The 14,372-nt window shown below is 40.7% G+C and overlaps 1 protein-coding gene across 2 annotated transcripts; it reads left to right on the top strand.

The window, feature by feature from the left end:
• Nucleotides 1-354: 354 nt before the first annotated feature.
• On the top strand, nt 355-14,022 carry LOC118942940. 2 transcript variants are annotated; one of them, XM_036958081.1, is made up of 9 exons: nt 355-392; nt 772-830; nt 6,942-7,053; nt 7,435-9,420; nt 9,715-9,878; nt 9,961-10,181; nt 10,520-10,649; nt 12,823-12,920; nt 13,122-14,022. In XM_036958081.1, the coding sequence occupies exons 4-9, from the start codon at nt 7,467-7,469 to the stop codon at nt 13,258-13,260; spliced, it is 2,706 nt and encodes a 901-aa protein (XP_036813976.1). In that variant the 5' UTR covers nt 355-392; nt 772-830; nt 6,942-7,053; nt 7,435-7,466; the 3' UTR covers nt 13,261-14,022. The 2 variants fall into 2 exon arrangements, with proteins under 2 accessions (XP_036813976.1, XP_036813977.1); XM_036958082.1 differs by lacking the exons at nt 355-392; nt 772-830; nt 6,942-7,053; ... (2 more) ...; nt 9,961-10,181; nt 10,520-10,649 and adding an exon at nt 12,399-12,442.
• Nucleotides 14,023-14,372: the final 350 nt, after the last annotated feature.

Here is a 14,372-nt window from a genome sequence, read left to right as displayed (position 1 = left end):
TCTGTTACTCCCTAACACTGGTGACGGATTTGATGTTCCAATTCAGTGGTTGTCCTCAAGTACTGACATAATCTCAATATCCACTACATGTATTGATAGTGGGGATAGGCTTGGTTGACTTTTTTTCCTAAAGTTGATTTGCATCTCTTTGGGTTTCCTTGTGTTTAGTACTGATGAGTTTTTGGTACAGTGCGGGAAATGTTGCTGTTTCCATGATAAAGATTGTGAAAACAACTGTAAGAAGAGTTGTCTAAAGCACTAAATATACCTGTTGTACCAGTCTAGGTTGGGTTTCAGGAAGAACTTTAAATGGTGTCTCTTCCGCATCAGTAGAGTGGGCACTGTGAGCTTCGGGCTGAGAGAGGACGTTTCTGCTCCAAGAACTCTAAGGGGTACGTACTTTTAAAGTCGATTTTTGAGAGTATTGGCACAGTCCAATGAATGCTGCTCTTTCCATGTTATAACAAATCCTAACTCTGCATTTGACATAATATAAAACAGCTTTAATAGTATTTCAGTCAGGTAAAGGCACCACACAGGTATGCACCAGAGATGTAAAACTGCAAGATTTATTTGAGTTATTACTCTCCTAATGAACTAAACCAATTGTACTGTACAGTATATTCACTGTATCTATTTAGACACTAATAACATATACATCATACACTGTTATTCAACATACAAGAGCATACTGAAAATATCATGTTTACTATGAATCCCATTTCAATATGATTTAATTGAAAAAGATACTCATGACTTTTTCTCCCGCAGATATCCAAAGTGATGAATTCAACTTTCACTTACCTACTGCAGCGAGCCAGTGTGAAACTGTAAGTGTCATTTTATGTATTTCTTTCAAGTTTGCTAACGTTAGCTAGACCTACTATAAGGGCACAAGGCAAGACCCAGATGCAGACACAGGAGGCAGATGATTAAGAGTACAAGATGTTTATTAACAATCCTAATGAGGTAGGCAAGAGAATGGTCCTGGACAGGCAAAAAGTCAAAACCAGTTCAGAGTTCCAGAGGTACAGAACGGCAGGCAGGCAGGCAGGCAGGCAGGCAGGCAGGCAGGCAGGCAGGCAGGCAGGTGAGAATGGAGTCCAAGAAACAGGCAAAGGTCAAAACCGGAAGGACTAGTAGAAGAGCATTTTTTAAAATTAAACCGCAGGAGCACAGGGAAAACCACACTGGTTGACTTGAACATACAAGACAAACTGGCACAGAGAGACATCAAACACAGGGATAAATACAGCAGGGAAAATAAGCGACACCTGGAGGGGGAGGAGACAATCACAAGGACAGGTGAAACAGATCAGGGTGTGACACCTACTAGTAGTTCTGTTGTGATAATTACTTCAGTTGTGTCAGAGTTCAAGCAGAACTGACAACGTTTCAACTACTTTGCCGATATGAAACAGACAATCATATCAGTCAAAAATATCAAATTCCCAGCTTATGCTTCAATACTGACTTTATAAGATGTTTTAAAAATAGTTTAATTTAATTTTTATTCCATGACGTACAGTAAGGCATCGTTGACAGAATAGATGCAGTTCAATGCATGATTAATATAATTCACCAATACATTTCTTGTTGGTCCCAAAAAATATTGCTATCAGGTTGTAAATCATAGCTGGCCTGGTATGTTGTTTGCTGTCTCCACCCATTCGGGAGGCACTGTTTCAGTTTCAATGACTCAATATTTTGAACAAAAACGAATGACTGAAACTAAGGCTGGGAATGTCAATACAATCAAACTAGCAACGGCAATGATCACAAGTCAGTCATAACGTGGCTAATAGGCTGGCGCACATGTCAAACACAAGGCCCATGGGCCGAATAGGACACACAAGTGAGTATAAATGAGTCAACAGTTAAGTCATCTGCTTTATGAAAATACAGCTTTCATGTGTCCCATTTACAGCGGAGAGAAAGTGTACAGACATGCCACAGTCTGAGCTAGGCTACTAAAATGTTGCAATCCGGCTTCGGTTTTTAAAGCCTGACAATTAACCAAAAAACAAAACAGCATGTAAAACAGAAACATGTAGACCCATTACAGCAACATTTGAGCAGTAGTCTAGATTGGCTACCCAACTATAAGGGCTACATTTTGAGTGCCCCATACAGCAATGATACATTCAACACCAGTGGTGATCCATGCTGCGCAGAAAAACACATGGCGGTAGGTCAAAGCATGCAGGAATACATGCAAGCGGTTTCATTGTTCCATCTCTGTCAATGTGTTAGAAAGGGAGGGAATTCAAAGATGCAACAACCAACTAAAACCTGAAAAAATGTTGAAACCTGTGAATTTCTGACTCAGTTGACAGCCTCGGTTATCTGTTTCAATAGTAAGCCTACTATTAGCCGACTTGCACAGTACAGCTTGGGTTGACCTGACTGTGAAAGACCAGGATGAGATTTAGCATGTTAGGTAATTCAGAGTGTATGTTACTGTTTCTCATAGTATGTTTCACACAGGGAGCCTTTCTTTCTCCGGGTGGGCTGTAGGAAATGTTTTGGCAACATCTGAGTAATACTCACTTCTCCAGGCACCACTACCTCATCGGATGTAGTCTATAGCCTAAGTAGAGGTGTATGCATATAAACCATCATTCATGAACTCAATGTTTTTATACAGCGAAAGAAAAATAGTTTATCAGATAACAAAATCATAGGTAGAATGGAGCCTGAGGGGGATGGCTGCCATTTTATGTGCTCCTAACCAACTGTGCTATTTTGTTAGTTTTTTCGCGTTGGTTTTAACTAGTGTTTTTCCTAATTTTGTACATAATGTTGCTGCTACCGTCACTTATGACCAAAAATAACGTATGGACATCAGAACAGCGATTACTCACCTCAAACTGGACAAAGATTTTTTCTTTATTGAGTCCGACGCAAAATATATATTGCTTTCTCGGGAACAGACCCAAATCCCTGTCATTTGCGTGAAGAAAAGACAGAGAAAAAGGAGGCTACCATCAGTTCTATTAGAAAACTTGCAATCATTGGATAACAAAATGGATGAGCTCTGATCAAGGATATCTTACCATCGGGACATAAAAAAACTGTAATTTCTTATATTTAACAGAGTCGTGGCTGAACGACGACATGGATAACATACAGCTGGCAGGGTTTTCGGTCCATCGGCAAGATAGATCAGCTTCCTCCATTAAGACAAGGCGTGGCGGTCTGTTTCTATTTGTAAATAACAGCTGGTGCACGAAATGTAATATTAAGGAAGTCTCAAGGTTTTGCTTGCCTGAGGTAGAATATCTCATGATAAGCTGAAGACCACACTATTTACCAAGAGAGTTTTCATCTATTTTTCGTAGTTGTCTATTTACCACCACAAACCGATGCTGGCACTAAGACGGCACTCAACGAGCTGTATAGGGCCATAAGCAAACATGAAAATATTCATCCAGAGGCAGAGCGCTCCTAGTGGCAGGGGACTTTAATGCAGGGAAAATTAAATCAGTTTTAACTCATTTCTACCAGCATGTTAAATGTGTAACCAGAGGTAAAAAAAAACCATATTGGCCACCTTTACTCCACAAACTCCGCCGGGCTAGACAATCTGGACCCTCTCTTTCTAAAAATGATCTGCCGAAATTGTTGCAACCCCTATTACTAGCATGTTCAACCTCTCTTTCATATCGTCTGAGATTCGCAAAGATTGGAAAGCTGCCGCGGTCATCCCCCTCTTCAAAGGGGGTGACACTCTAGACCCAAACTGCTATAGACCTATATCTATCCTACACTGTCTTTCTAAGGTCTTCGAAAGCCAAGTTAACAAACAGATTACTGACCATTTCGAATCCCACCATACCTTCTCCGCTATGCAATCTGGTTTCAGAGCTGGTCATGGGTGCACCTCAGCCACGCTCAAGGTTCTAAACGACATCATAACCGCCATCGATAAGAGACATTACTGTGCAGCCGTATTCATCGACCTGGCCAAGGCTTTCGACTCTGTCAATCACAACATTCTTCTTGGCAGACTCGACAGCCTTGGTTTCTCAAATGATTGCCTCGCCTGGTTTACCAACTACTTCTCTGATAGAGTTCAGTGTGTCAAATCGGAGGGCCTGTTGTCTGGACCTCTGACAGTCTCTATGGGTGTGCCACAGGGTTCAATTCTTGGGCCGACTCTCTTTTCTGTATACATCAATGATGTTGCTCTTGCTGCTGGTGATTCTCTGATCCACCTCTACGCAGACGACACCATTCTGTATACTTCTGGCCCCTCCTTGGACATGTGTTATCTAACCTCCAGACGAGCTTCAATGCCAATGCCACTGTATTATTGACTGTATGTTTTGTTTATTCCATGTGTAACTCCTATTTGTTGTATGTGTCGAATTGCTACGCTTTATCTTGGCCAGGTCGCAGTTGCAAATGAGAACTTGTTCTCAACTAGCCTACCTGGTTAAATAAAGGTGAAATAAAAAAATTACAAAAATAAACACAGAGATGCGTACAAAGCACTCCCTCACCCTCCATTTGGTAAATCTGACCATAATTCTATCCTCCTGATTCCTGCTTACAAGCTAAATCTAAAGCATGAAGTACCAATGACTCGCTCAACAAGGAAGTGGTCAGAGGAAGCAGATGCTAAGCTACAGGACTGTTTTGCTATCACAGACTGGAAAATGTTCCGTGATTCTTCCAATGGCATTTGAGGAATACACCACACCAGTCACTGATTGGACGAATCCTTTCGTTCCTCCTTGTCACTTTTTAACAACTCCCCTGTAAACCGATATGTTTCCACCGCCTGGGCTATGTCGTCGGCTGACAATGGGTTGGCTTGCCCCACAACCCTTTTTAAGTCACTGGGTAATTCCCTCAATATCTTGTCCACTATGAGGGTCTCTATCACGTCCTACTCCCTTTCCAGGTTCTAGCCACTGTTTCGTCAGTCGTATTAATGCGAAGATCTGGGCACGGACAGGTTGGTCAGCTGTATAGGTCCATTGATGGAACTTTACGGCCCTATCTCTGGCAGTCAGCTGGTACCGGGACAGGATCTCGGTTTTTAGTCGCCCATAATCCGCAGCTTCGCGGGAATCCAGGTCAAAATAGGCTTCCTGAGCCACCCCGGTCAAAAGAGGGGCTAATGCGCTCGCTAATGCGCTCGCCACTCTTCCATGAGGAAGGCCTCAATATCATCCTCCTTGGAGAGACGAGGTAAGATGGCGTGAGCAGCCGCTCTTGGCTTAACTCTAGGTTCTTCTCGCCAGCTCAGCTGTTGTTGCAGGAGTTCTATGGTTGTCTGCTGTGCCGTGATCAATTGTTGTAGTAGGGCGTTATCCATCGTTCTTGAATGGTTCCTCCGGGTCTACTGGAAGAATCTTGATGTACTCACTTATCCTTGTGTCACTCGTCCACCTAATGCCTGCATTCTCCACCAATGTGAGCGGACCAAGTAATTGGCCGTCACTCTAAAGCGGAAAGGTGGAATAAACGAGTCAGGAGTAGGTTTTCTTGATTGAACACAGTTCTCTATTGAGGGCATTTGGTCAACACAAACACTCCAACATAATCAATGAAAATCTCCCAAGGAAAAACATACATCTTCTCCAGATGAAACAGGAACACAATACGATTATCTTTAAACTATAACAAAAGTCACGAGATTGTCACCGTCTTAGTGGTTCTTCATGGATAGCTCCTCTGTCTCGGTGGCCATCTTTCAGAGATAGGTTCCCCTCCCCTCTCTCTGCTGGTTCCATACTCTCTCTTATAGGGGAATGAGAATATGTCAGCTGTGCTTAATTGCCTCTGGTTACCTTGTCTCCCATGCCTTGTTGGTCTACTATCCATGAGCCCAGCCTGCCCTCTGGTGGTCCTTCCACAATATATATATATACAGTATATCAAGGGATGTAGCAACTACAGATTGCCCCTATAAGTCTATCAAAAGTGTGTGAGTTTAAGCATGTGTCCATTCGGCCTATGGATTTATTTTTATCATCATGAATTAGATTGAGCAATAAAAGGCCCACTTTTATTCCACAGGCTGGGATCCGCACTCTGCAGCTGTTGAAAGAGCGCATTTTTCACTGGCTGTCCACTGGTTTCAAAAACAATGATTGATATGCAGCTTAAACTTCTTGAATTCAACTATTATTGTATAAATACTAATTTAGATTTGTGAAAAGCCATCCACAACAACCACAATCCGTAAGACGTAAATCACTAAATGAGAGAGCAGCAGTGTGATTCACATCAATATGCTATGTAGATATGTAGACTACACCACTGCTGTCATCCTTACCTCCAAGCCGCTTGGAAACAGCTGTTGTACCATTGGAAGACATAGCTTGGACTGTAGCCTACAAAAGCCTATTCCTGTTTTTTTCCCTCGATCCATCAAACACATTTGGTGTGTCATCATAGTGGTCTCTTACTTGTGGTCAGACTCGCTCAGGTGGAACAAACTTAAACTTGAGCCTTTTTTCAATGCTGATTCGAATGTCATTGGGGAAACAGAGAAGTGTCAAGTATATATTTTTCATGCAAGCATCCTTTCCGAATTTCAAAGTAATCTTCGAAGTAATCATTTAGTTTTTTTAAGGATCTGTAATCTGATTACAATATTTTTGCTGGTAATGTAATGGATTTTTTGTGTGTAATCCGCTACATGTAATCTGTTACTCCCTAACACTGGTGACGGATTTGATGTTCCAATTCAGTGGTTGTCCTCAAGTACTGACATAATCTCAATATCCACTACATGTATTGATAGTGGGGATAGGCTTGGTTGACTTTTTTTCCTAAAGTTGATTTGCATCTCTTTGGGTTTCCTTGTGTTTAGTACTGATGAGTTTTTGGTACAGTGCGGGAAATGTTGCTGTTTCCATGATAAAGATTGTGAAAACAAATGTAAGAAGAGTTGTCTAAAGCACTAAATATACCTGTTGTACCAGTCTAGGTTGGGTTTCAGGAAGAACTTTAAATGGTGTCTCTTCCGCATCAGTAGAGTGGGCACTGTGAGCTTCGGGCTGAGAGAGGACGTTTCTGCTCCAAGAACTCTAAGGGGTACGTACTTTTAAAGTCGATTTTTGAGAGTATTGGCACAGTCCAATGAATGCTGCTCTTTCCATGTTATAACAAATCCTAACTCTGCATTTGACATAATATAAAACAGCTTTAATAGTATTTCAGTCAGGTAAAGGCACCACACAGGTATGCACCAGAGATGTAAAACTGCAAGATTTATTTGAGTTATTACTCTCCTAATGAACTAAACCAATTGTACTGTACAGTATATTCACTGTATCTATTTAGACACTAATAACATACATTATACACTGTTATTCAACATACAAGAGCATACTGAAAATATCATGTTAAGTTACTATGAATCCCATTTCAATATGATTTAATTGAAAAAGATACTCATGACTTTTTCTCCCTCAGATATCCCTGCGTAGAAAAAATTGATAGGAATTATGGAAGACTTTTTTGAACATCTGGCCAGACTGGTTATCTCAGAGCCAACAGATCCTATTATAAAGTGCATCATTAATAATAATCTGAAGAGGCTGAAGAAATTGATTAGAGGCAAGGACATCAATGCATTGTACCCTTGTGTTGAGTTACAAGATGAAGTAACCCCTTTAATTGCTGCTGTTGCATTTGCAAATCAGGAGATTTGTACATTTCTTCTGGGAAAAGGTGCTGACCCCAACAAACCATCAAAGAGATATTTAGCACCACTGCATTATGCTGGACTGCGTGAAGTTCCAGTGAAAATAGTGACAACATTACTGGAAGCAAAGGCAGATCCAAATGGTCTAGCAGAACAACCATTCTTTCCAATTCAATTAGCACATGACAGAGAGGATATTGTGAAGGAGCTTCTCAAATCTGGAGCTTTAATTTGGCTAAATCATGGCGTCCATCCTGCAATTGATCAGAAATTGGCCACAATAATTGGAAACTTTGCTGAAGAGAGTGGGTTCTTTTTCAAAATCAAGCTTTTTTTCAATTTTGCACAAGCAATAAAACAAACATCCCCAACAGATGTTTTCAATCACTATGATCTTCACTTACTAGAGGAGAACCCACAAACCCACCTCACTATGATTGACATGTGCTTTAACAATGAAGGTGCAAATAAAGATGAATACTTACAGAAAGCCATTAAATGGTTGAACGACTCCAATAAACTAGTTTCCTATGTTGAAGATGTAAGCAGACGTCTGTCCACAGTTCCTCTGAAATTTAGGGCAGGTGCATTGAAATCCTTAGATACACTTGTTTGCGCCATGAAGGAAATACCTAATGAGGTGTCACTTACCCTAATTCCTGAGTTAGTGAAACTGCTTTCCTGTAAAACAGAAGATTATCTCGTGCCATTGATCATTGTTACGCTCTATGGCATCACACAGAAGACAAAAGACAAGGATCGTTGGAGCAACTCTGACCTTGAGGAAATATGCAAGCACATTGTCCCATGCACACAGAGGAAGGATTATTCCTCTGATTTGAAGATGTATGCTTATGCGTTGCTAGCAGATCTTTACACATTTAGTTGTGTTCCTGGTTACATCAGCTCTCTGGGACTGACTCTGGTACCTGAAGGACTACTTAACTGGGGAAGGGATGAAAACCTGAAAGTAAAGCTGAGAGATCTAAACATGTCCTTAGACAAACAACGTTCTGTCTCCAAGTCAACAAGTGAAGATTCAAAAGACAGTCATTTGTCAGAAACCAAGAAGAAGAAGAAGAAGAAGAAGAAGAGGGGAACGGCAGAAAAACAAGACATACCAAAAGAAGAGACAGACACACAAGAAAATAAAACCTGTTTAGCCTTCAATACTTCATCTACACCTGTTGAGGAATCTGGCCTTGATGAGTGTTCTAGTGTCAAGCCGTTCCACCCCACCACTGGCACATCACCATCACAGCGCAAATGGCACAAAGTCAGCAAGCGGTGGGAGACACAGTTAGAGAAGCTTGCCAACATGGATGAAAGTAAAGTTTATAAAGTAGGAAACCTCACTATTGTAGATGATGCAGAATTCTACATAGCAAAGGGGAGTGATGGAACTGAGGTCTTCTTGGGCCTCAGGGATGATGGCACTGAAGTAGCAGTTAAGAGAATGACCAGATTAAACTATCAAGTTCTCAAGAATGAGGAGGAATTCCTACGTCTTCCTAAACTTGATAATCCCTACATTGTAAGATATGTTGACTTTGCCGAGGATACAATCTTTGGCTACCTTGTTCTTCAGCTGTGCGAATACACCTTGGATGAATACATCAAAGACCACTTACCAAAGGACAACCCTCGTGTTCTGAAGGAAATTGTACATGATGTTCTCTCTAGTCTGGGAGTGCTTCACAGTAAAGACACCAACATACTCCACAGGGATATCAAACCCCAGAATGTTTTGATAGGTAAGACCACATTTTATTATGTCTTGACTTAACCTCCTGTTTGCAGAGACCGCAGAAGACACACACCAATGAGCATCAGTCAGGGAGTAATGTGAAAAGCATTGAGGAGAATATGTTGTCATATGTACTTTATTTGGACTATACATTCAATGTCCGTTTTAAACAGCACTGATCATTGGAATAAAATATAATATGACACAACAATGTCATTATATAATTTAACAATAATGATAATTCTGATATTTTTAAGCCACACATGTCATTATTAAACTGTTAGCATGGTTTTCTCATCAGATGTTACCGGCAGGGCAAGATTAGCTGATTTTGGTATAAGTCGACAATTGACCACGGGACAAACGACTGTAAAAACAAGAAGTGCTGGAACAAAATGCTGGATGGCCAGGGAAACCTTTGATGAAGACGGCGATATCAGATATAAGCGGAGCACTGATATTCAGGTTTGTGTAATGAAAATAGGTAACGTTATCATGGTTTCCATAATGTTTTTCTAATTGTTCAAATGCTTACTGTCATTTCCAGGTGGTTGGAATGTTGATATATTACATCCTCTCTGGTGGACACCACCCCTTTGGCAGAGGTCCTCGATGTGAGAGCAACATTCTGGATGGGAACTACAATCTGGATCACGTTGTAGATGAGGTTACAAATGACCTCATTGAGTGGATGATCAACGAAGACCCAAAAAAGAGACCTACTGTGGAGGAGACCTTGGATCACCCCTACTTCTGGGATGAGAAGAGGTAAGAAGAACTGCTAATACTAGTCAATCAAAAGGTTTGGTTAAAAATGGGCAATCTGGGATTAAAACAAAAATAAAGAGTTCATCCGGCTGTTTTTTTGTAAACTGCTGAGGGATGCAGCTGGAGAAATGTAACCACTCTTAAATTTCTAGATGGAACTACTGTATGTCTGCAAATACTGACCATCCATGATAACTTATCACACAGATAAAAATGGATAACTTGTTAAGATGATGCTAGGATGCTTGAGCACAAGAAGAGCCAATGCCCATGTATATAAAATATGCAATATGTATGTATTGACTAGACATTTTGTACTGCACACTGTTGTCTTTCAGGAAAGTTGAGTACTTGAGAAGAATTGGGAATGAGAAGGAGGTTGGGAAGTATAGTGATGCTGACCCAGAACTTCTAGAAGCTCTGAAACAAAGTGCCATGGAGAGAACCTTCTGCCAGTGGAAATCCAAGGTGGGCCATGTGTCATTTTCTTAAATTGTGTTGGAGGCGGCTTATGGTAGAGAAATTAACATTCAATTCTCCGGTAACAGCTCTGGTGGACATTCCTGCAGTCAGAATATCAATTGCACTCTCCCTCAAATCTTGAGACATCTGTGGCATTGTGTTGTGTGACAAAACTGCAGATTTTAGTGACCTCTTATTTTCCCCAGCACAAGGCGCACCTGTGTAATGACCGTGCTGTTTTAATCAGTTTCTTGATATGCCACACATGTCAGGTGGATGGATTATCTTGGCAAAGGAGAAATGCTCACTAACAGGCATATAAATACATTTGCGCCCAAAATTTGAGAGAAATAAGGTTTTTGTGCGTATCGAACATTTCTGGGATCTTTTATTTCAGCTCATGAAACATGGGACCAAAGCTTTACATGTTGTGTTTATATTTCTGTTCAGTGTACTTACCTGTACACTGAGTGTACAAAACATTATGAACACCTGCTCTTACCATGACATAGCTTTCACCTGGTCAGTCTATGATCCCTTACTGATGTATCTTGTTAAATCCACTTCAATCAGTGTAGATGAAGGGGAGGAGACAGGTTAAAGAAGGATTTTTATGCCTTGAGATAATTGAGACATGGATTGTGTATGTGTGACAAAATATACACTACCTTTCAAAAGTTTGGGGTCACTCTGAAGTGTCCTTGTTTTTGAAAGTATCTGCAAAACACCAGTCCTTGCTGTCCCCAGTCCACCTGGCCGTGCTGCTGCTCCAGTTTCAACTGTTCTGCCTTATTATTATTGGACCATGCTGGTCATTTATGAACGTTTGAACATCTTGGCCATGTTCTGTTATAATCTCCACCTGGCACAGCCAGAAGAGGACTGGCCACCCCACATAGCCTGTTTCCTCTCTAGGTTTCTTCCTAGGTTTTGTCCTTTCTAGGGAGGTTTTCCTAGCCACCGTGCTTCTACACCTGCATTGCTTGCTGTTTGGGGTTTTAGGCTGGGTTTCTGTACAGCACTTTGAGATATCAGCTGATGTACGAAGGGCTATATAAATACATTTGATTTGATTTGATTTGAACAGGGAAGAGGAGACCCGGGATGCTGGCCTTCTAGGCAGAGTTGCAAAGAAAAAGCCATATCTCAGACTGGCCAATAAAAATAAAAGATTAAGATGGACAAAATAACACAGACACTGGACAGAGGAACTCTGCCAAGAAGGCCAGCATCCCGGAGTCGCCTCTTCACCATTGACGTTGAGACTGGTGTTTTTCGGGTACTATTTAATGAAGCTGCCAGTTGAGGACTTTTGAGGCATCTGTTTCTCAAACTAAACACTGATGTACTTACTTGTCCTCTTGCTCAGTTGCGCACCGGGGCCTCCCAATCCTCTTTCTATTCTGGTTAGTCAGTTTGCGCTGTTCTGTGAGGGGAGTAGTACACATCGTTGTATGGGATCTTCAGTTTCTTGGCAATTTCTCTCGTGGAATAGCCTTCATTTCTCAGAACAAGAATAGACTGATGAGTTTCAGAAGAAAGGTCTTTGTTTCTGGTCATTTTGAGCCTGTAATCAAATCCACAAATGCTGATGCTCCAGATACTCAACTAGTCTAAAGAAGGACAGTTTTATTGCTTCTTTAATCAGGACAACAGTTTTCAGCTGTGCTAACATAATTGCCAAAGGGTTTTCTAATGATCAATTAGCCTTTTAAAATGATACACTTGGATTAGCTAACACAACGTGCCATTGGAAAACAGGAGTGATGGTTGCTGATAATGGGCCTCTGTACGCCTATGTAGATATTCCATAAAAAATCTGCCGTTTCCAGCTACAATAGTCATTTACAACATTAACAATATCTACACTGTATTTCTGATCAATTTGATGTTATTTTAATGGACAAAAAATGTGCTTTTCTTTCAAAAGCAAGGACATTTCTAAGTGACTGCAAACTTTAGAGCGGTAGTACATTAGTGCCTTTAAACATTTTAGTAGGTGCCAGGCGCACCGGTTTGTGTCAAGAACTGCAACGCTGCTGGGTTTATCACACTCAACAGTTTCCTATGTGTATCAAGAATGGTCCACCACTCAAAGGACATCCAACCAAACTTGACTTTGTGGGAAGCTTTGGAGTCAATATTTCCCTTTCCTCATCTTGTTGTTTTGTGTTCACAGCTGCCGCCTGATTTGATCGAGAAGATGGATGGCAGAAAGCCCTACCCTGAGAACATGTTGGGGTTACTACGCTTCATACGCAACCTCCATGAGCACTAGTACGTAAGACTAATGTTTTTCCCAGTACTAGCAGTTTTCACTCTCTTACCAAATCTTTCGTTCTGCCCTTGAACAAGGCAGTTAACCCACTGTTCCTAGGCCATCATTGAAAATAAGAATTTGTTCATCATAACTGACTTGCCTAGTTAAATAAAGGTCAAATAAATTGAAGGTGGCTGAGTTTGTTTCTCCTTCTGCAGTGCTGAGGATTTAGAATCTGTTGACCTGATGAAAATGTTCCCTGATCTCTTTGGATGCGTCTACATGTTGGCCAAGAAACAGGACTGGAATTCAAGGCCTGGTCTGAAAAAAATGTGTCCGAGAGATTTAAGCTCATGATTCTGAAATGTAAACTGTATGTCATTTTAAACTGATGAAATATGAACTAATGTCATACTCAAGACTCTTTGTAAGTAGAGCCAGTGATCTGTGTTAAGGACATTTTGTATTCTACATTTTCACTGATAGACCTAATATACATATGATTTTTACAAACCAAGATTACATGGTTGTAGCATATCTATCATGGGGGATTTGAATGTAAAATATAACCTTGTGAAATCTAAGGCTTTTTGTTTACTTGTTTCAGTTTACTTTTTACACAAAGCATTGATATGATAGCAATGACTTGTCAAATGTATTGTTCATGCAGTCATTTTTTTTAAAGGAATCTAGTAGGTTTTGTCCAGTGTTGTCCACTTTTTTTTTTTTTTTTCCATTTTAACACAGCTGGTAGACAACAAAATATGCCTCAGTGACACTTCTACTCTAACAACTCAAACATTCATGGTTGTTTTTATTTAGAGGTTTATGGGATTTTGAATAATATGAATTATCTGGATGAGATTTTCTAGAGATGTCTGAATCAAAATGTTTACATACTATCGTTTTTTATTTTTTTATATCTGTGTATTGCTTGGTATGGACATGAAGCCCACCAAGTGTGCATTGAAACAACTGTATTGTTCTCTATTCAGTGATTCAATCAAGGAGCTCTGACGCCCTTTTGTGGATAGAACTGAGAATCATCCGTTTTCTATGAATTGAACACCAAAAGAATCCAGCAAGTCTCAATATAATAAAAGGTATAAAATAGCTAAATAGAACTGTACTTTTTTTCAACCCTCCCGTACAACCCCACCCACCTGCAACAGCTGACATATATAACAAATCTCAGCAGCAGAAACACCAGCAGCCCCACATAAACAGACCTCCTTCCTGGTTTAAAGCCACAATCAGCCACATATCCAGTACCAGATCAACCATAAGAAAACAGACCTCAGAGAGTCGTCAGGAATTCTGACACAGGTTAGGTGACACTGGGTTGTCACTCCTGCATGGTGTCTGTAAACCTAAATGCCACACCTTTGTACTTGCTATAGCTTTTCAGAAGGAAGCACAGACAACATTTGTCTTCTGTTTGTCTTTGGAACCAAGAGGTCTAGTCTGTT

Source organism: Oncorhynchus mykiss, chromosome 21 (genome assembly GCF_013265735.2).
Source record: "Oncorhynchus mykiss isolate Arlee chromosome 21, USDA_OmykA_1.1, whole genome shotgun sequence".
NCBI lineage: Eukaryota > Metazoa > Chordata > Actinopteri > Salmoniformes > Salmonidae > Oncorhynchus > Oncorhynchus mykiss.
Note: the sequence above shows the minus strand (reverse complement) of the source record. Positions and strands in the feature narration are given on the sequence as shown.